We start from the raw sequence: 22,528 nt of genomic DNA on the forward strand, positions 1-22,528 counted from the left end.
GTATCTTCCACCAGAAGCCATCAGTAGAGTAGCAGCTGGTTGCTAATCCAGGTATATGAATTTACCAGGATTTTCTTCCTCCCAAAACTTGATTATGAAAAAGAAAAAGCCTCAGAAAATGACCGGTTTCTAAGAAGGAGGGAAGAGTAGGCTCCTAATAGTTCATGATCTCAGTAACTGAGAAAGTTGTCTGTAAACAGGTCCGTACTAATTCACGGAAGTTACTAACGACCTTTGATGAATTTTGAATGTTTGGCAATTTGGTGGTGTGGGGGGGTGGGCATAATGGCTTCCTAATTTTTAAAACTCTAATAGTGACCATTTGTAGAGCAGCCAAAACTTTGTATGTTATTTCATTTAATCATCACCACATTCTCAGAAGGTAAGAAATAGCTGCATGCCACACATGCAAGAAACTGGAATGTAGAAAGATTGATTTGTCTAAGAAAGTAGCAAGATTTGAATCTAAGCATATCTGTCACCAGAGCTCTAGAGCTCTTCCCATAAACCAGGCTCTTAGCTTTATAGAGTCTGGGTAGCTTATGGTTAATGTAGTTTGCTTCATGGTTGGTTATGAAATAAAACATCTGGTGCTATAGATTATGCCAGAGATGTGGTGTTTACCTTTTCTGATTGCCCTTCTTTCCCTGGGAAAGCAAAAAAAGATTCTATTTATGTGAGTTTCCCTCTGACCTTAGTGGTCACATGCTCGTGGCACAGGTCCCTCCTGGAGGGCTGTGGTGATTCACGGTGCTGGCGGTGGGGACAAGATTCCATTCTGAAGGGCTGATTGTTGAAAGGTTGTGAAGGGCCCTTAACCACTGTTCTCACTTCTGCCACTGCCTTTTCCAAGATTGAACATCCACACATTTTGAGTACTAAGTACATGAAAGGTTCTATAAAGTCTCCTGGAAATGGAACACAGTGACTTACTGACAAACTCCTTAAAATTCTGTAGACCTATGGTTCCCCTCGAGAGACCCCTCAGAGACTATAGATCTACCCAGCATTCTCCTTAGATTGAATAATAGGTTTACCTTAATTTTTTGATTCTTTAAAGATGCCATGGTGACTGTGAAACGTAAATTCATTTAAAACCATTGCTGGGTTAATATCGGGTTGGCCAAAAAGTTCATTCAGGTTTTTCCGTAACATCTTACAGAAAAACCTGAACGAACTTTTTGGCCAACCCAAATAGTAACTTCTTACCAGAAACGGTAGATCCAAAGTATGACTATTGTCATGTGGTGGGAGAGGCAGTCCGTGAATTTTTTAAACAATTGCTAAATGATAATTTGAGATGCAGTGCAAGGTCAAAATTATGCAGATAGTTCAGCAGAGTGAAGAGTACAAAGTATAAGTCCTTCCCGTCCCTGTTGTAAAGCTAACTACCATTCACAGGACTGTGTATCCTTCCAGAAACTTTTTAAACATTTTAATATGTCCATCTTTATTTTTCTGGACAAATAGGACCACATTCTATGTATTATTTTGCAACTTGCTTTTTTCCATTAAGCAGTATTCTTAGAAATCACTCCTTATCGGTTATCATTTTTTTTTACTTAAAAAGAGTTCCCCATTCTTAAAAAGTCTGGAAATTGTTGCCAGACACAATCTCAAAAAGGATTTAGAGGGCCCCCCCCCATATTACTGAATCAACAATTGTATGTTGAATAATTACCATGTGTCTAACAACATGTGAGGCACTGTGAGAGATTGTCAAAAATCATTAAGGTGGTACAGGCTTTTAGGAGCTTACAATGTAATTGGAGAGGCAAAAATGAATATCTGAAATAAGATTCAGCATTATCTCCATGACCACTGAGTCAAAGAAACAGAACAATGTGTTAGAATATTGAAGAACACTGAGAGAGGAGATGGGACTTCAGACAAATCTTGAAGGAGGGGCAACTTGAAAGGTATAGTTCACATTCACTGGGCTGAGGAAGATCACCAATGGAACAGGACTGGGGGGGAAGGTCAGAATGTCAGTTTTGGACATGCTATGTTTGAGAGGCTTATTGGGCATCCAAGTGGAGACACACATCCAAGTGGAGACACACATCCAAGTATATGCAGGCAGCTCAGGGAAGTGCTCTGAGTCAGAGCTATAAATTGGAGGCAGTCACCTTTAGTTAGTATTCAAAACCATCAGACTGGTTGAGATCAACAGTAGAGTGAGGGTGGACATGGAATAGAAGAGATTTCAAGACAACCTGGTGGCGGAGGGGGGGATAAATTGGGAGATTGGGACTGACATATACACACTACTATATATAAAATAGATAACTAATAAGAACCTACTATATAGCACAAGGAACTCTACTCAATACTCTGTAATGGCCTATATGGGAAAAGAATCTAAAAAAAGAGTGGATATATGTATATGTACAACTGATTCACTTTGCTGTACACCTGAAACTAACACAGCATTGTAAATCAACTAGACTCCAATAAAAATTAAATTAAAAAAAAAAAAAAAAAAAAGCACAGACGTGTCTCAGATTAGCCTGGATCAGAGACCTAGGGGGAAGGAAGCAGCTAGGAAGTCAGGTGCTTTAATCCAGGCATGAAGGATGAGAGCTGGGACCAGGGTAGAGGATGGGGGTATTCTCTTTGCCTGCCACATTCTCAGATTTTAATTTATTGTTTTACAGTAGTTCAAGTTCCATGCTCTAATTAGGTACGTGAGCTTAATATCTCCCACATGTATTACCTTACATTTTACAAAGCTCAGTATTACCAAATAATATTCTACTCAGACAGCTAATCTTTCCCCCTGCCAGGTGTTGGCAGCATCTCTTAATTAGATGTCATAATTGGATTTTGTTAATAGTTTCCTTCCTTGTACAGAACAGTAATTATGAGTTTAGATGAGACAAGGTCTGCAGACCTCAACTTTTCTCTTCTGATTGGATGTTCTGCCTTGACTTGTTGATTGTTACGTTTCAGACAGCTTTCAAGTGTGCCAATTCTTATTTGGGTCAATTTGAATTCATTAGTAGGTTACATCTCTTAAGTAAAGCATTTGATGATAAACCTCAGGACCAAATCTTTAATGCAGTGTTGCTGTGACTGTGTCCATTGCTCATTAAAAAGCCATTAAAGCAGCAGTAAAGTGATTTCACACTTGGTGTATCACTTAGAGCTCAGATCCTAGAAGTTTTTTTTCAGAATGTTGAGTTTCTAAAAGTCAGTATACCTAAAAGTCTCTAAGGAAATGTAAAGAGTCTTTAAAAAAAAAAAACAACTGTAGTCCAGTTCCCATATCTGTTCATTGGAAAAGTATAAGTCGCCTTTACAATTTAAGAAAGAAAAATGAAATAGATGGGCCAAATTCTCATTAAACTCATCTAGTCTTCAGGGCAAACTCAGATCCTTGGGTGGAAACTCTTTCACTAGATTCCTCAACACTTACGTATCACCCCAGCTCATAAAGAACCAGTGAGGGGCTACCTGGAGTTTAATTGATCATGGGCCTTCATGGGACAATTTAGAGCAAAAATGAATACTTAACTGCAGCACACATGAGCAGAAGAGCCACAGGGTTCTAGCAATGAAACAGACACATATAACAGGAGAAACAGGACAGTCTTGGTCAACTGTCATTTCTCAACCTCTAGATACTCAAAAGTTGGCTAAGACCACTCGGATTCCCCTCAGCTACTTCACAGGACTCTAAGCTTCTGGATCCAAGCTCAAAGCCATCAAAAGTGTACATTGCCATTTCTTTTTTCATTTCATAGGTTTTCTTCAGCTCAGGGCATTCCATTGTAAGAGCTGCCAGCCTGAGGTTTCTTAAATGTAAACTGTAGAGCTGTGAAGAAAAGAGCTCTGGGCAACTAGGGCTGCGGGGCTGATGCGTGATGTGCAGAATCCCTTTTCAGCCCAGTACTGACTTTCTAAGCAGTCTACATTTCTCCTCCCCGCCTGCTCCTGCCCCTTATAATGGGATGTTTGACTGAGGTGACCCCTGGGGCTTTATGCAGCCACAATTCACTCTTCTTCTCTTTCTCCCTTCCCCAGTTTAATCAGTGTTCCTCTTTTCTCCAGAACAATTTTGTGGAACCCTTTCTTGCTTCTTTCATTCATTTGTGTCCTTTTTGGTGTTTAAGAAGCTGTCAATTCTTAGGAGTATTTAGGGACTTCAGGAGGAGAAAAATCCGTCTTTCTGGGTAATAAATTCTGTTGTGGCTGTCAGAGCTCCTGTATTATCTTATCTTTAAAAATACTAAGAGAATCCTAATCTCCTAACATGGCTTTGCCCTCACCTTGCTTTTCACTTTATTCATAGGGATTTGTATCTCTTCTTGATCTCTCATAGAGCTCAGCCTTCCCTCTTTTGAAAGTTTTCATTTTAATAATTTGACATTTAGACTTTCAGACGTGAATGTTATGGTTTGAATACAGTTTGAAGATGGATTTGGGTCTGAATTTCCACTCCGTCCTTATCATCTCTGACCTATAATCCTCAGTTTTTTCATTTACAAAATAGGGGTTTAAAAATACTTATTTCATAAGGTTCATGTGAGAATCAAATAAGATGTTTGAAAAGTGCTTCACACAGGGCCCAGCACAGAAGGAACTCTCAATTATTAGGATTAAAATATTTAATACTAGAACAAACACTGGCTACGTTTCAATGAAAATAAAGTACTGTGTGTACTCTGTTAAGAAGACATCTTTAAAAAAATTTAACTTTAATTCTTTTCACCTACCTTTTTTTTTAATTGAAGTATAGTTGATTTACAGTGTTTCAGGTATACAGCAAAGTGATTCAGCTATACATACGTGTGTGTGTATATATATATTTTTCAGATTCTTTCCCGTTATAGGTTATTACAAGATATTAAATATAGTTCCCTGTGCTATACAGTAGGTCCTTGTTGTTTATCTATTTTATATATAGTAGTGTGTATCTGTTAATCCCAAATTCCTTATTTATCCCTCTCCTGGCCCTTCCCCTTTGTCCACTCACCTTTTCTTGTCCTGCCTTTGCCGAAGCTCTAGAATTGCTGCTTCATTGCAGTCCATCTTATTTTTTTAAAAATCCAGAAAACTTTTCAAGAATCTTTTAATTGGATCTCAAGGTGAAATTGCTGTATTTAAGGGCTGAAAGGAAAATTGAACTCAATTCCTACTTATGGGTCAATACTCTAGGGCAGTGATACACACAGTGAGGATGAAAGGGAGGGACCAGAGGGAATGTTTGCTCCCTTTCCCATTCTTACCAAATTTCCTCCCAGTTGGAAGACTCCATAAGGTCAGAGACCGTATCTTCCTTGGTAGGTTCTCCCTAAATATTTGTTGAAGGAACGAGCTCACATCTTTGTATGAACTAGAGCGCATTCTAACCTGAGAGCAGCAATAAGAAAGTGGGGTTTTGGTGAGGGAGGGGATATTCTCGGTCACTTTGAGACCCTACCTCTCAGCCCAGAAAAAACATCTCAGACCCAGCTTAAGAAAAGGAGCAGGGTGACGTGACTTGCGAATCCACAGGGGCATATACTAGGCTCGACCTGCTCTGACTGTCCCTTCTGGATTTGCTCTGCTCTGTCTCCATGCCTCCAGCTCTAGCCCTCACTCCTGTCCCTCCTACCTCCCATCATCAGCTCGGGGCTCCCATCTCCCTGTCTGTCTCTGTCCCTTGGGCTCAGCACGGCCCCTACCCACTGCCTGGTTGGGATCCTTCTGGGTGACTCTTTGTGATGAAGGACCCCAGTGAGAGACATAAGGAGGGAGCTCAGCACTTCCAGGCTCCCTTTCTGGTTCTGCCCTGGAGGGTCTGGTTTTAAACAAGGAAAGAGAAAAAGGAGAATTTCGGAACATGAAGCACTGCTTGAGGAAAGCTGGGTCTGTGCAAAATGCTGCGATGTGCATTATGCAGTATGCGAGGCACCTCAAGAGGGATCAAGAGTCATGATGGAGCTGGAGGGTCCCAAGCAACACAGACAAGGGAGGCGGGAGGGTCCCAAGGGCAAATTTTACTCATATTGTTAGGGTTTATTCATAGCTGTTTATGAGGTAATAACTGAAAATTCAGTTCAGACAATTCGCATTAAGTAGCCCACTGTGTGCCAGGCTCCGTGGGAGGGCTGAGAACACAAAGGTAAGATGCCACCTTGCCCTTGAGGAATCACAGCCTAGTGGAGTACAAGATCCATAAACAGTGTCAGCGTCATCCTTGACTCCCAGCTGCTTCATCAGGAAATCCTACTGATTCCATCTTCAGACAGATCTAGTTCTCATCTCTTCTGCTACCCGACCCTGGTCCAAGCTGCCATCCTCTCTCACCTGGACGGAGCAATGGCCTCTTAACAGGTCTTCCTGATTCCCTCCTTGCCCATTTCGGGCTCTTCTCAACACAGCAGCCAGATCATGGCATCCTCTGCTTCAAATCCTCCAGTGGCTCTCCATCTCCCTCCAACTAAATCCCCAAGTTCTCACAGTGGCCCCAAAAGCCCAACCTGGTCTGGCCCACATCTCATCCTTGCTTACTCTGCTCCAGCCACACTGGTCTCTTCCTGTTCCTGGAAATCCCAGGCACACCCCTGACCCAGGGACTCTGCTTGCTGCACCTTTGGTCCTTTCTCATGTTGCATCTTCTTGAAGGGCCTCCCCTGACCACCCTGTTGAAAATTACACCTCCCCAAACTCCCATCCTAGCTGCCCTGCTGGCACTTGCCTGGTCTACTTTTCAATTTTTTCCATAACGCTATTACCCTCTATCAGGCAATGTAATTTATTATTTATTGTGCTTATTGTTAGTGTCAGTCTCTCCTTTGTCTATTTCACCCACTGCTGAATCCTTGATGACTAGAATAGTGCCTGAGGCGTAGCAGGTATTTGAGGAATATTTGTGGAATGAATTAAATGGATGACTATGATGTTAAGACAGTGAAATACACAAGATACTATAGGGGCACAGAGGAGAGGCACTTGGATCCACTATAGAAGAAGGTTATGGAAGATCTGCTAGGGCAAGATGACGTCTAACTAAATCTTGAAGGATGAGCAAGAACCAGGTGGAGAAAAGTAAGGAAAAAATAGCCAAGCTATGTTAAAAAGTCAGAAAGCAGTGGCTTAGTATTCTAGTTGGAGGTGGAGGGAAGCCCCTCAGAGTCAAAGGTATTCAAAGAAATACTGGAAACATGCTGGAGATTCTAAATGCAAGCATTTCATTGTGTAGGGCCTGTTTTAAACATTAATGAAATCAAGATAACAACAGCCAGTGCTAACATTGTTAAATCAATGTTGAAAAAAATGCCCAACTGGAAGAATAATCTCCTTGTTATTCTCTCCCCCAGGCAGTTTCAGTCTAATTTCCTTTTTCAGATTATTCATTCTATTAGAGGGTTTCACTGGAACTTAGGTCAAAAGGAAACTAGAGATATCCCTGTAGCTGGGAACCTGCTTCCTGCTTCTCAGGGATTTCCCACGTCACTCTTTAGTGCTAAGTACCTATTTACTCAGGATTTCAAACAGCGTTTTGCATGCTATTACAACAAGTCAACATAGTAAGAAGCCAGCTAATTTCCTTGATTGAGATCCTGGCCTGGGGTGTGATTCTGTCCTTGGCATCAGCTTTGCTCCTGTCCAGCCCAGTTACAAGGTATCATGGTCAAGAGCACATTCTTCCTTCCCGGGGCTGATGCCCTTGGCTGGAAGCAGCGTTCGGAGTAGTCAGAGTACAGAGTGAGAGCCAGGAGGATGCAGGGTTGAAAGCCAGGAGAGCCCAACTTCCAGTTTAACTGGTGCCTTAGGCTAGGCAATTTAACATATCCCAGTTAATCTGATTTTTATAAAACAGTCTAGGGATTCAACTTGGTGGTGACTTAGTTACTTACCCTTTCCAAGCCTCAATCATCAGATATACAAAATAGCAGGAACAATGCCAGTGCTATAGAGGAGTTGTTAGAATTAATACAGTATTCGGAAACATCAATTAAAGGCCTAAATAGATGAACCTAGTGGTACCCATTTTAACAGGGATCCATAAAACTCTTCTCAGTGATATGCTTCCGTGGCTGTTCACCAGAAGGTTCAGTAAGATACGTCTACTCGAGAACTCTTTCTATAATAAGTGTAGCAATTGCACAAGTAATTAAACCTTTACCAGCAATTTCCGTGCTTGTTAATTACGAAACCTACAGAGTTTGATTGGAATGAAGCACACATCTGGGGATGGGAAGGGGCTCGGGGGGAGATAAATGGTAGAGAAGCCAGATCCAATTCAATACAGATTGTTGATTAGCACTGGGAGAAAAGCATCAAGTTAGGAACTGAAACAGAATATTAGGATGAGTTCACCAAAGGCAGCTTCTCCTACTTCACCATTTTCCAGGGAGCTTTGACGCTGAAATAGTCCTGGGGTCACATGATGGCATGAGGGGCAAGTGAAATAATGACAACAAGGACCACAACAACCACTACAGGAAGAGCTAACATGTACTGAACATTTCTTATTTCCTTGATGCTCTGCAAAGTGCTTCATATGCATCCACTCACTTGCCCTCGCAGTAACTAGATACTATTAATCTCCATTTTTCAGATGAAGTAAATAAAGTTGAGAGGCTGGACAGTTTCTCAAGGTCATGGCTAAAGATGGCAGAGGTGGGACACACATCTCCCATCTATCTGATTCCCAATTGCTCTAAATCAACTTGCTAAATGAGTAGAATCGTCCACTGTACCAGACAATGTTTCTGGGCCGTGAGGAGGCAGCGGAGAAGCTGTCCTCATGGAGATCGCATTGCTCAGTTACTCACCATGGTGCCAGTATATTCTTCCAGCTTAGCCTCAGAAATGGCCTTTTTGTGGTGGCGGAAGAGGTCTCGGAGGAAGTTCTGTGACATCAAGAGAAGAGCTGCATTTTACCTAGTGAGCAAATAAACCTAAAAATCTCAAGAGGCTGTATTTTAAGAATTGTGGTTGGTTTGTTTTAGGAAGGAACTGAAATGCTTTTAGCAAGCAGTAAATCCGACATACAGTTTCTAAACCTTCTAAACGCGAATCAGTTTTTTTAAGTAACAAATTCATATCCATGTTTCTTGGAAACACAGAAATCAAACTCATGATACACATAAATCAAATTCCCAGCGATGAGCAAACCCGCCCTTCACCCAGACACAGCTCCCGGCAACACTTACACGAAGCTCAGCAGCTGATATAAAGCCACTGCTGTCAGCATCATATTTGCGCCAAATCTGAAATACACAAAAGCCATTAATCCATTTATCCTCAAATAATTTGGGGTCAACTTATGCTGCTGTCTACTATGGTTCAGCATCTGATAACAGTACTTAACTGGGTGCAACTAAGACTTTGCATGGAGAGAGTTTTAGGCTTTCTTTGGTGACAGATATTGTTTGGGCAGAACTCACTAGAAATGACTCACTGCATTCACTTAGAGCCACTTAGGAGGACCACAGTGCACTCACTGAAAGGGAGCTATGGAAAGTTCAAAATGGAAAGATATCAAGGGATGACCTTCAGTGGGAGGCAATATGGCAAACTATGAAATCTTCTTTGTACTAAATTCCTAAAAATGCAGAGTACTCTAAAAAACAACTCTTTAAATACATAGCTCAGCTGGCAAGAAAGTGAGGGGACTTCTAAGAGGTCTGACATGATAGGAAAGCACAAAATGCATGACAGAAACCAAAGTCTGTCCTAGGTACATCTACTGATCTCTGATAACTTAGCCTGTAGCTTTATCAGAAAACTGCACACAAGGTAGACGGGAGACAAATGCTGGGGCCACCCAAGGTGGGAAGTCAAACTGAGGCACCCACATAAGACTAAAACCCCGAACAGCAATAACCTTAATGCAAAGGTGAACTTCCCCAAAATAAATTGCACGGCAGAAAGGGCCCCTAAGGAATCTTGCCTTTGTGGTCTTGGCTCCAGGTAAAGGGAATAAAACATCTCTGATAATTCCCAGTAGCAAGCCAACCCTTTCATTGGTTTAAGAACAGCATTCGTGGGACTTCCCTGACAGTCCAGTGGTTAAGACTCTGCGCTTCCAATGCAGGTGGCTCGGGTTCGATATCTGGTCGGGGAACTAAGATCCCACATGCCGTGCAGTGTGGCCAAAAACCCCACAAAAAACAGCATTCATCCAGCTGAAGATACAGTTACTTAAACTGGAAGACAGAACAGCTGAATATTTTTAAGGAAACATTGAACTGCTTTCTTTAGTAAATGGTGTGATTTTGACCACCTCTGATTTTTTCCATATCCAAGCCTCACAAGTTAACAAGTTCCCTAACTCCTATACAGAATGAAAAAGTAGCATTAAGTATGTTTTTTAATTGACAGATGTTTCATTGATGTGGAATGGGTTACCTGAGTCATCAACTGCAGGGACCTTAATTCTAGATCACAGCTAGGGTCCTGCCTGAATATCCTGCAGGGATAGTAGGAGATGCTGATATTTAGTGAGAAGTGTTCAGAAACATTGCCCCTTTCAGTCCCTGTCACCAACGTTTCTGCCTGAATCTAACCAGGCTTAGAAAATCAACTGGTTAAATGTTATTTATATCCTAACTTCAGTGGTGTGACTATACCAGAACTAAGAATGAGAATTTCAAATAACAAAAACATTTTTACCTGCTTTTTTATGCTGTTCCCCAAACATTTTCCATCTAAATTATCTTACAGTTTTACTGCACCTGAGCTATTGGTGGACCAAAGATCTTTATGTGACTACTATATATGCCTGTCTTTAAAGAATAAAAGCAAAATAAAGAGGTTTCCAGGCAAACAAAAACAGAATTTATTACCAACAGTCTCTTGGTAAAGGATATACTCCAGGAAGGAAGAACACAAAGGAGGAAAATCTAAGATGAAGAAGGAATGATGTACAAACACAATGGGAAACATGTGGGCAAATGGAAACATATCTTGTTAACGTAAAATTTGTGGGATTAAAGAAAACAAGATAGAACTAATATTCTGGACAATAATGGTGAGTGAGCTGATAGTTAAAGTGTCTTAAGGTCCTGTAGTTCAGGGAGAATATAAAGACATTAAGGTAGGATTTCTTAAAATATATAGGAGAGTACATAGGTTATAACAAATTTAATTTAAAAATAAAGAATTCAAGAATCCAAAATATTTTTTTTAATTGGGTAGAGAAAGAGAAAGCACTTCTTTACAGAAGAAATTGACAAACTAGAAGGGAGGGAGGAAAAATGGAGAAAGTTTTTTTTTTAAAAAAAAAAGATGGAAATGGCATTATGGAACCTTTCTTTTTCCCATTTCTCAAGATTATTCAAGCCTACATAGGCATAACATTTTAATACTTTCTGCTGATTATAAAAGCAAATCATATTTATTGTGCAAAATTACTGAAATAAAAAACACTACAATCTTCTGAAATTCCTACCCCAAGATAGTCACTTGTCATTTCTATGTGTTTCCTTTTCATTGTGTTTCTATTATATATGTGACAAAATGAAGGGGAAGTCATATGGCCTACACACTTGGGTAGTCTACTATTTTCATTTAAAATTTTCTGTGAGCATTCTTAAACACAACTAAAATTATTTTGAAAATGTCATTTAAAATAATCTGTAAATAATAGAACAATGATTCTACACAATTGGAAAATACAAAAGTACAGAGAACATAAAGATTATCCAAAATCTTACCCCTAAAAAAAACCAATATTTATCTAGTGTGTATTTACCCGTTGTCTTATTTACGTGGGTGTTAGGGTAAATAATTTTTTAAGCAAAGTTAAGATCATAACACATATACAATTTTGTTTCTTAACACCATAACGCATTTCCTTCTTGTCATTAGATAGTCTTTGAAAACTTGATTTTCAGTGATGCATAAAGTTCCACAATGGGGTTTTTCTCTCATGAATCTCCAGGTCCTAGAGCAGTTTCTGGCATACTGCAGGGGCACATAAGTATTTGTGGAATGAATGAATTGTATGAATGTATCATAATTTACCTAATTTTTCTTTCATTGTTAAGCATTTATGTTATTTTCAGTTTTAACTATACTAAGTAACAGAAATATTTAATGTACATCATTGTGTAGAAAACTTGTCTGCATCTCTGATTATATCCTTAACATAGATGCTTGGAGAGGTAGAATTATTAAGTCAAAGGGTAAAGATTTTTTTAAATTAACTCTGGATTGTGAAATTTTAAAGAATCCTGATTACATTTTTGCAAAATCGCTTTCCATAAAATTATCCCAGTGTGCGTGCCTGCCCGGAGAGCACGAGCCACAGTCTCAGTGCTTGCTTGCCAGCGCTGTATCTTTTTGTTGATCCTCTTAAAATCTTTACCACTTTGGAAAAGTTAGTTGTTTCTAATTTGCATTTCTTTGGTTGCTGTTGTATATCAATTGTCTATTCATATTTCTTCTGTGAATTGTCTATGCAAGTGCTTGCTCCATTTCTCATAACTTCCACTTGGCCAGAAGATAAATAAAGTAGGGCACAAGGGTGCTAAGTTATTATCTCCTAAGTGGGGACCTGGTAAGTCTTTCAGGAATGGGGCCCTGAGTGCAGGAGCTGTCTTGAATCTGCCGCTCTGGCCTGCCTTCCCTGGTCTTTTTTCACCCACAGACAGTAACACCTAGAGGCTGAAAGAGGAGATAAGAGGAGCCATTGATTCTGCCTTTTGTTTTTATTCTGGCACAATGATTGCAAAGAGATGCCTGCTGGCTGCATCAGCCCTCTAATAAGTTATATTTTGACCATACTGTGCCATCAAAACTAGAATTAGTTGCCAACATTTAATAATAAGTAATTTCCCATAGAGTCTAGATGCCTAGGCTGCATTCCCAGAAGGCAGCAGTTGGCTGGAGCTCACAGGACTCTGGGCTCTTTATGGGCATGTGCTCTCCAGGCTCCACGGCTCCCACCCTACCCTCCCATTACTTGCCTCAGGTGCCTGCCGGGCCCCTCTTCTAAGCCTTCCTCTAGCCCAGGCTAAGGAGTTTGTCAGCTCAGGGGCAGCCCGGGTCAGCACACTGAGAGAGCACATTGGGGCTTGGGGCCAGGCTCGATACAAGGGCTTCTTTGCTTGGTCTTGTCCTCCGTGGGCAGCTCTCCCTTGGGGACTGGGCAGGAGTGGTGGCAGCCACAGCAGGTGGCTGGGATCCTGGCCTCACCCTCCATAGAGACACAACCAAACGCTTACCTGCATAAACTCCACACTGCTGTCCAAGGGGGTTTCCCGGCGAAAGAGCAGAAGAAAGTTTTCATCCTCGGACAAGAACATGCAGGCAAGCTAAAGGAAAAGGGAGAGATCGCAGCTGGTGACACTGGCCAGGGCTCCGTGGGTAGAAGGCATCAAGGAACATATTAGAGGGCAGAAGGGCTTGGATCTCTCAGGATGGAGAGCCCAACACGTAGTTCCGTGCCCTTGATTGTCATTTTGGATTCATTGATTCTTTCAAGAAGTATTGCACCCTTCTAGGTATGAAACACTATGAGTATCTGTCTTCCATGAGCTTACAATCCAAAATAATAATAATCGTCTTTATTATTATTTAATAATAAATGTGTTAGTGCTTAAAATGTTCCAGACCTTATTCTGAGAGGCTCCAATTTTGTATTAACAACTCTATAATTATAGTAGAAAATAAAAATACCCAATAATTTTTATATGTGCCATGAATTGTTCTAAATGCTTATATATACTAACTCATTTAATCCTAACAACCTATAGGGTGCATAACACATCATTATTATTATTTATTAGTTAAGGAAACTGGGCTACACAGAGATAAGGAACTTGCCATCATTATGTAGTTAGTAAGTGGTGGAGTCAGGACTTCAGCTAAGCCCACACTTTTAACCCCTATGCTGTGCTGGTGAGATGTTGTGTATACAGATCACTTCGGTGCCGAACACAAAAGCAGGAATGATTGCTGTCTGGCTTGATTCTTGAGTTGGCTATGGTTTATATTCTTTTATATTATTAGCATCTATATTGATACTTTAAAAGTTGGTTCACTTGTGGTAAATTTAACCGTCCAGCTGTCTATATGAGCACCAGTTCTATTGATTTACTTCCCTTGCTCCCATGAACAAAGGTAACATGTTCTTCCCCTATGTGACAGTAACACTTGTTTCAGCTCATAGGCATGTTTGGCTGGGTTCTTTGCCAAACCTATGGTATTTCAGTGTATACTGTCTTCTTTCTGAATTGTCCCCCATAAACAGTGGCCATTTCTTCTATAGCCATAGTTCTTCCAGTATCTTGTTCAATGCTACAGAGGAAGTCCAGAGCAAATGCTTCTGCTAGGTTGTAGGAATGATTAGCCCATGCTCCCATTCATATTCTCTAGTTGGATGTAGGTCAGCTCAAGGGCACATCGTGTTAATAACAGCTGTCATATATTGAATACCTACTCCATGGCAGTCACTGGCAATGTACTTTTCATTTATCATCTCATTAAATTCTCACACCAATCCTTCAGGTAAATATAAGTATTGGCATTTTAATACTAATGGGAGGCAGCACAATGCAGTATGTGGTTGGCTTTAGTGTGGATCCAAATTCCTTCTCTGTATTCACCTATTATTTGATCTTGGACAATTTAATTGATACCTCTGTGCCTCAATTTCCTCATTTGTAAAATGGAGATAATAATATTTATATCCTGGTGCTTATGTGAAGACTAAAAGTCAGGTGAGGCACTATTTATAAACTGTTCAGCAAAGTCCCTGGTACCTATTAAAAATTTAGTCAGTGGTAACTTCTCTGTGGATGAAGATGATGAACTTGAGGCTCAGAGAGATGAAGTCACTTGGCCAAGGTTTCATATTTCACCTGTTGACTTTGTGTTTTTCCTACCCACCCACACAAGGTCAGCTGAGAACTGCTCTTCAGGACTAAGTGTGTTTTCGCATGGGGTGGCACAGGCTAAGAAGCCAAATTAAAATGTAATTCACCAGCCCTAAGTCTTTAGAACGCACTCTGTCTTCAGTTTGACCAGAGTGGCACAGAGGAGCCCTGGACAAATCAAGTACACAGATCATCCCCAAGCTTCACTTTGGCTCTTAGATGTGACTCCTTTCCCATTTTGTTTTGTGCTAAAATATCTAAAGTGTGTGCAGGTGAGCTGATTTTATGTCACAAGTACCTGTAATTGGAGTATGCGAAATGGCCAGCGGTATAGCAGGAGGCAGTAGGAGAGACCTTGCTACTCTTTACACTCACAGACTCATGAGGTTTTAAGGGGACCAAAGCAGTCCTATACCATCAGCTTCTCTGCAAACAACCTCAGTTATGCTCATTGGCAGGACTCCATGACAGGTTGGTTGGCATGGATGTCAAAGTTTTAGCCAAGTTCCCAGTTGCTTCAGGAAGGTCTACCAGTAATTGGTAAGATAATGGCATAGTTTTTCATTATTTACCATGTTTCATTCATTTATTATTAAGTTAACAAATACTTGTTGAGCACCACTAAACGCTATGCTCCGTTCTGTGGGCTGGAGAATGCAACCGTGAACATGTAATTATGAATACTTTGGTATTTCTAGCTTGATGCTTACAATTACTTTTCCATTAATCAATACACTGATACGTTTACATCAATTATAATGCAATTATTATTGGTTATATAAATAATTTTTGCCTTTTAGTGAAAACTTTGGAAACAGCTACACTCATAAATCTGGAGTTTAGCTTAGTAGTTTTCTGAAAAGGCAGCCTCCTGGTGTGAACATGTCTATTTTTTATAAGAAGACATAATCTTGCCTTATTATCGTAACTTTCTGAAGAAAAATTACTGTTTTCACCAACACTATTGACTAAGTACGACAGCATTAAGAGACTAGCTCTTCAGATTTCAGGTAATATGTCTAGCAGGCACTTTTGTCTATGAAATAAATATCTTACTTTCATAGCAGCTCATTTTTATGTATGGATTTATAACTCTATAGAATAAACCTGTATAGATTCATACCTATAAGTGGGTTACAACTTAATCCAGTGCCACTTACTGGCCATACGATGCTAGGAAAGTAACTTAGTTTCCTCATCAGTAAAATAGAGATAATGTTCCATGCCCATTTTCTATAGCTACTGTGGGGGTAAAGTAACATAATATGTGTGGAAATCCTTTCTAAACTGTAAACCTTTTTGTAACTGGAAGGAAAAATATCAGGTTAAAGACAGACTGTGCCTGGCACTGCATGCCTAACACAGTTCCTTGCTTTAGTAGGTACTTAATAAGTGTGGGTTGAGTTGAAGTAGAGGCGGCTGCTCTCTGTTTTGTTTTTAATGATGTTCACGGACAGATCTTTCCAATCTCCATTGGGAACTGATACTGAAGTTTAAACTCATTTATTGTCAGTACGTTTTCCCTTATGTCAAGGTTGAATTTGAACAGGACACTGTGGAAAGAGACAAATATTAGATCAAGTAACTGAAAAGCCTCCAGCATGTCAATTCCCCAATTATAAAATAAGTATAAATATTGATTGACCTAAATAAAATGATGGAAGCATCATATACTCTCTGTTATTAAGCTGATGAAAAAGGAAAAGTGAGCTCTTCAGAAATGTTATGTAACCCAGCTGCCTTGCAGAGGGTTCTAATTTTCCAATCAAATGTAAAACTTTCATTATCCATCAGAGAAATTTATAGCCCAAGAAGGTACAGTCAAGAAAGTTACAGTCATAAAAGGTACCTCTTTCATCTGTATGCGACCGTCTTTAGAGACATTGTGGGCAGACATAAATTGTTGTTTCATCTTGTGCACATTTTCTTCCATGACTGCATCCTACAGTGGGCCAGACAGAACCACATTAAAGCCACTGAGATTCCAAAAATGTAGTTAGGATATCACATATTCAGAGTATATAACCTGATAATTATGTTAGTCTAACCTAGAAAGTAAGTTACTTAGCCATTGAAAGTGATCCCACCAAGTTGCACATGAGAGAGAGAGAGAGAGAGAGATGGAGATTTCTTAAACAAATAAACACTAACCAGAATCCTAACTAGGTAAGGCTATGTAGCTAGTGAGCTCCTAAAATATGAATGAAGAGAAGCTTAGAGACTAGACTGTTGATAGAATGAATTTGAACATCATTCTATATTTGGTTGTGACAAAAGATTGTCTTGTAATGAACATATAAACTTTCTTCTCAAGAACTCAGAGGTTTTTTTTATTCTTTTCTATTTGAAAAGTCCAGCTCTTCTGGGTCCCCAGTTTGCTAGAGTTTATTCTTTTAATCTTGGTCTCGCCAAGGAAAAAAATAATTAGGGGAAATAATTAAAGAGGAAACCAAATAGATAATCATTGAACTACCGAAGACGTCACATATCCCTTCCTTGTACAACCTTTTCCACACATTAAATTGTTCTTCATCAATGGACTGCAGGGTTATTACAAAGAAAGGTGACATGTATAATCAACAATGGAGAATGAATTTTGATGTAGGGGCTGAGAGGCTCAGATACTCCCAAACAGTGCCGTATTCCTAGACTTCAGACTAGATCAGTTATACTAAATTTATTCTTCCTAATACTACTACACTATCCCTGCCAACCAGGTTTCCTCATTTGACACTCCACTAAGTAATGAGAGATTAGCCTCTTTAGTCTTGGCGCCATAGATTGTGTGGTTTGTTTGCTTGTATGAGTGTGTATGTGCATCATACAGAAAAATCACAATGGAAATCACGCAAGAAAGTGGGTCTTCACTTTGAATTTCAGCTTGGCCTTCTACCTTTAGTTTGAAGGCACAGAAACTTGACTTCCGTCCTCTCAGACCTCTAACTCCAAAGTCCATGATTATCCCTTGGACCTAAAACAAAAGAGTCTAGGGCTCCCTCTGTTGTAATTTCCCATCAGCACCAACCCTGCTCACCTTGTCTGAGACTCTAGGCGCCAGCAGAGTATTCATCTCTGAAGCATTGAAACAGGCCCAGGATGTGCTACAATCTGTATGCGAAGAATGCATACACAGCCCCAGAAAGCAATGCTGTGCAACAGACTGGCTAGATCTGGACCTAGTTCAGAGGCCAGTTCTGAGTATTTGAAAAGACAAAAGGCAGAGATATGAGGGGAGTGGGTAACAGAAACAGCAGCAAGAGCAGCCGATGGTTCCATTAAGTCAAGCCCCTCAGAGGCTGTGAGGAACAGGTAATTACAAGCAGGCTGGTTGCTCTCCAAGGTTGACTAGCAGGCAGCTTGCTGTTAGAAATCTTCAAATTCCTTCCCCCAAGGTCTCTGTGACTCGCTAATCAGGGCAGGAAAGTAGAGCTATTCAGGCCTCTGATGAACTGCTTGTCACACTTAAACACCAGGGTGAGGGGCTGCCTGGTCATGGAGGCCCCCCTGCTGCTGCTTCTGTACCCAGTGGGGCATCACTGATTAAAAGTAGGTGTCACAAATGGTGATTATCCCTCCGCTGAGAGGGACGTGTCTTCTTGTTAAGGACATACTTAGGGCCTATTCATTTCTCAGCAGGAAAAAAAGTCCAGAGTTAGGAACAGTTTCCTTAATCATGGTTGTCCCGGTGTCGTGGAGCGCCCAGTGAAGGTCCCTGTAACTATATTCCCTGGGGTAATGCCTCAGCATTTTGAAAGGAAACAATGGCAGATGACAGCATTTCTGATTAACAGTTTAAACAGCTTATCCCCTGGCTCCAAAACCTCTCTCCTTTGCCAAGTGCTGAGGAGGGGCACCTGGGGCTACAGCCACAACTCAGCAGGACTGGCCTAATTATATTACAGTCCCCTGTCTGACAGGTAATCACTGTTCCTGGAGGGAACAGAGTGAAAGAAGATGCAGTGTGACTCAGGGTGCTTTTAAAATGCAAGACCCCAGACAGACCCCCAAATGTACTGAAATACCTAAGAGGTGGGACCTGGGGCTTTGCATGTTAACAAATACAGGTAATTCTTAAGCACACCAAAATTTTATTTTCACTAGCCTAAGGACTCTGCAAGCCTTCCAAGCCCTTCGCCTCTGGACTCAGGAGTGCCTGCACTGAACACAGTTGCACAGCAGACTGGTGAGTCATTTGTTGTTTCCTTTCCTCCGAGGACCATGCCTGCCCATGTGTGAGAAGGTGAGGCCATGGGCCAGATCTGAGGGAGGGGTGATGGTAAGATCAGCCAAGCTACGGGAGATGGCATCCACCTTCTCCCTCACTAATGGGAACGATGCCTTTAAAGTCAGCCCAAGCCCCAGAAGAAGGCAGCTCGCAGTGTCCTCAGTCTAGAGCAGACCCCAGTGTTTGAGTAGCCCTACCCCTCATCCCATGACTGAAAATTAGACACTTTCGGTTTCAATAGTGACAGCAACTTTTCTCCTCCTTTTCTTTAAATCACTAAAGCAAGGAGCTTTCTGAAAAGGTGTGAAGTTCCAAGTCTCTGGGGTTTAGTTTTTTTGACCATCCAGTTTATTTATTTATTTTTAAACATCTTTATTGAAGTATAATTGCTTTACAATGGTGTGTTAGTTTCTGCTTTATAACAGAGTGAATCACTTATACATATACATACATCCCCATATCTCTTCCCTCTTGCGTCTCCCTCCCTCCCACCCTCCCCATCCCACCCCTCTAGGTGGTCACAAAGCACCGAGCTGATCTCCCTGTGCTATGCGGCTGCTTCCCACTAGCTATCTATTTTACATTTGGTAGTGTATATATGTCCATGACACTCTCTCACGACCATCCAGTTTATTGCAAGACTTTGAATGGTTTTGCCTTCATCTTTTTGTTTTCCTGAAATACTCCTGTCATGTTTGACAAAATGGCGTCAGACCCATGGGTTCTGGAATGACACGAGCCTTTGCATTTACAGTAGTAAGTGGCAGCAGAGCAGAGAAAGAGAGAGACAGAGAGATAAGGGAAGGAAAGAGAAAAGGAGAGGAGAGAAACTGATAAAAGAAATGAAGGGCAAAGAGAGATAGGAAAGAGAGAGGAGCGACAATGAGAGAGCTTGAGAAACAGACTGAAGAGAGAAAGCAGGAGAAACAGAGACAGGAGAGGGACAAAGACAGATGGAGAGACATGAGAAATAGAGCTGAGAGAGAGAGATGAGAGACAGAGAAGTCACAGAGAAAGTCAAGAGATGATGGGAGAGGAGAGCCATGAAACACAGAATGAGAAACAGAAATGGGCAGAAACATAAGAGAAACAGAGATCAGAAGAGAGACGGAAAATGAGAGGCAGACGGGCTGGGGGCGAGAGAGGGAGACTACGAGTTCTGTGTATGGCTGTTAGAGGCAGATGGCAGCCTCTCTTATTCTGAGCTGACTGCCCTTCCCCCAGAAACAGTGTCCCCAAGCTGCTTGTTCCCCGCACTGGGCTCCTATGTGAAAGTGTGATGCACTCCAGTATTCTTCCATGTAAACTATAGCTGAGGATAAGCTGTCGCCACAATTCGTTTTAAACGCTACTGTCTCCAGAGCTACTCCTCTTACCATGTATCCCCTGATGGAGTCTTTACCAGGTTCTCCCAGCCCCAGGCCGGTGCGTCTCTGTGTGCATTTTTCCTCTGCTTTGGTACAGGGCTCATCTAAAGGTAATCTGCGTCTCTCAAGGCCAGGTTTACCATCAGGGAGGGATATGGACACTGGATGGATTGGTTTACATTTATACTTGGGCTCTGGGCATGTTTATTATTTTCTGGTTTGCCATTTCCTAAGAAATTGGTAACCTTTCTAACAAAATGAAAAATGATTTTGAATGGTTTGTTTGTGGTTTGCTATCCGAGTAATATCAAAGGCACTAAACACCCAGAGCCTGAAAAGCTCTTAACATCTTTTCCACCTTTCTGAACAAAGTGAGCTACCTTATCTCTAGGTTTAAATCCATTAGCAGAGACATAACCAAGGAGACGTTCAAAACAGGGTTGTTTGAATCTACAGTTAAAATCTCTGAGTGGATGACAAATGTCACACTAAAAGTCAGTGACCAGCATGTCAAATGCTACAGCTGAACCTCATAAAACCTACCTAAATCCCTCTGTGCTGCTAGGAGAGGGAGAAAAATTACATGCAGGGAAGAAAAGAGGTCAGATGTGATTAATAGGTACAAATCAACATAAGATTTGGGTGCTTTTTATAATTCACTAAGAGACACATAAATTAATGCTTAGTGGCACAAGTACTTACATCAGTACGAAATTGCAGCAACATGTGGTAAAAGAAAGCATCAAGCTCCTTCTCTTCTATGTAACCTTTTTCTAAATGCAAGAAGGTATCCATAAATAATAGTCACTTACACAGAATAACATGTGACATTTAGTATTTAACATTTAACATCTAAATTTGTTTTTAATCTCAAATTTATAAAATCCCCATGGACACCATCTACTGTAACTCTAATTAAGTGCCAGTATCTACCTCTAGATGACATGGATGTGAATAGCAAATACACATTTGAGAGTAAATGCTTTGTGCTGGGGTTTGTATAAATATTGGGGAAAGGAAAGCTATTTATACATGAATTTTAATCCACAAATAAACATGAGTTTTAGAATAAACTCTAACCCAAGGATTTTGCAGTCTTGGAAAAATTTAAGAGATGTAAGCATTGAATCTTAGTTTGCAAGGTTAAAACACACACTTTAGATATTTTCTTTATGTTTCTTTTTTAATGAAGACAAAGCAAATGTAAGTAGTTCTTTTCAAATAGTTTTTTGGGGAGTGAGGGTAGTGTCTTTTTGAAAGTTGATAAAATTCACCCTCTCTTTGAGAGACTGGGGGTTACACAACAAAGTCATTGAGTAAAAATGAGCATTTGAGTAAAAATGTCAGAGAGGGCTGACTTCAGATACCCGAGTGTCAGCCCACAAGCCTCTAATATATACAATGATATTTGTCATTATATATACGGTCTATCACTGCACACACACACACAGGTTGGGGGGTGGGGGCCGGGATGTAGTTTCAGGTCTCTCCTCCCACCCTGAACTTTCACAAGGTATCAAGAAGTGCAGCTCCAGTATACCAAACGTCTGTTAGGTATACTGCGTTAGGTATATTGCATTAACAGCGCTGGAAGACAACTTCTTCTGCAGGGAAAGACGTATGGGGAAGAGGGAACTCTAGGTCCTTTCAGCAAGGCTGTACAGGTGGCTTGTTTTACTCACCCTCCGCGTCAAAGCGCTGCCAGACCTGCCAGAAGCCAGCGGCGTCCAAGCGCCCCTGAGTTGTTTCGCGGGTGCTGTCCATGGTATTGACAACGAAGCGCAGGCACCCGCCGGCAAGAAACAGCTAGAGAACTTTGATAAGGACTCCTTTACGGTATCTTCTGACACTCTTGCCTGCTTCTTTCGCCCTCTGGTTTCCTTTGAGCACCAGTCTGAGGGGCGGGCACGGGGGCAGCTGGCGAGGCAGCTGCTGGCGCCTTAGCGTCGCTGTGCCGTCCCCAAGGCCCCACCGCGGACTCGGGGAAACCAGCTGCTGGGAACCCGCCCTCTTCATGGCGCGTCGTCCCTGACCCGCCCAGCGCGCTGTCTGTCCTGGGCACATCAGCGGGGAGCTCTTGTCTGCCTCAGCGCTGTGGGGAAGTGGGGGAGAAAGGA

At 41.2% G+C, this 22,528-nt stretch overlaps 1 protein-coding gene across 1 annotated transcript in view; it reads right to left on the minus strand.

Annotated features, from left to right (window-relative positions):
* SCGN (secretagogin, EF-hand calcium binding protein) overlaps positions 1-22,175 on the minus strand; it is a 36,930-nt gene extending 14,755 nt beyond the window's left edge. Inside the window, exons 1-6 of the mRNA XM_068558789.1 lie at positions 22,094-22,175; positions 21,114-21,184; positions 16,669-16,761; positions 13,167-13,256; positions 9,150-9,206; positions 8,769-8,846 (exon numbers count right to left, since the gene is read on the minus strand). Of these exons, the coding sequence (XP_068414890.1) occupies positions 8,769-8,846; positions 9,150-9,206; positions 13,167-13,256; positions 16,669-16,761; positions 21,114-21,184; positions 22,094-22,175 (471 nt within the window). The remainder of the gene's footprint in view (positions 1-8,768; positions 8,847-9,149; positions 9,207-13,166; positions 13,257-16,668; positions 16,762-21,113; positions 21,185-22,093) is intronic.
* Between the last annotated feature and the right edge of the window lie 353 nt (positions 22,176-22,528).

This window comes from Eschrichtius robustus, chromosome 12 (genome assembly GCF_028021215.1).
Source record: "Eschrichtius robustus isolate mEscRob2 chromosome 12, mEscRob2.pri, whole genome shotgun sequence".
NCBI classification, from domain to species: domain Eukaryota; kingdom Metazoa; phylum Chordata; class Mammalia; order Artiodactyla; family Eschrichtiidae; genus Eschrichtius; species Eschrichtius robustus.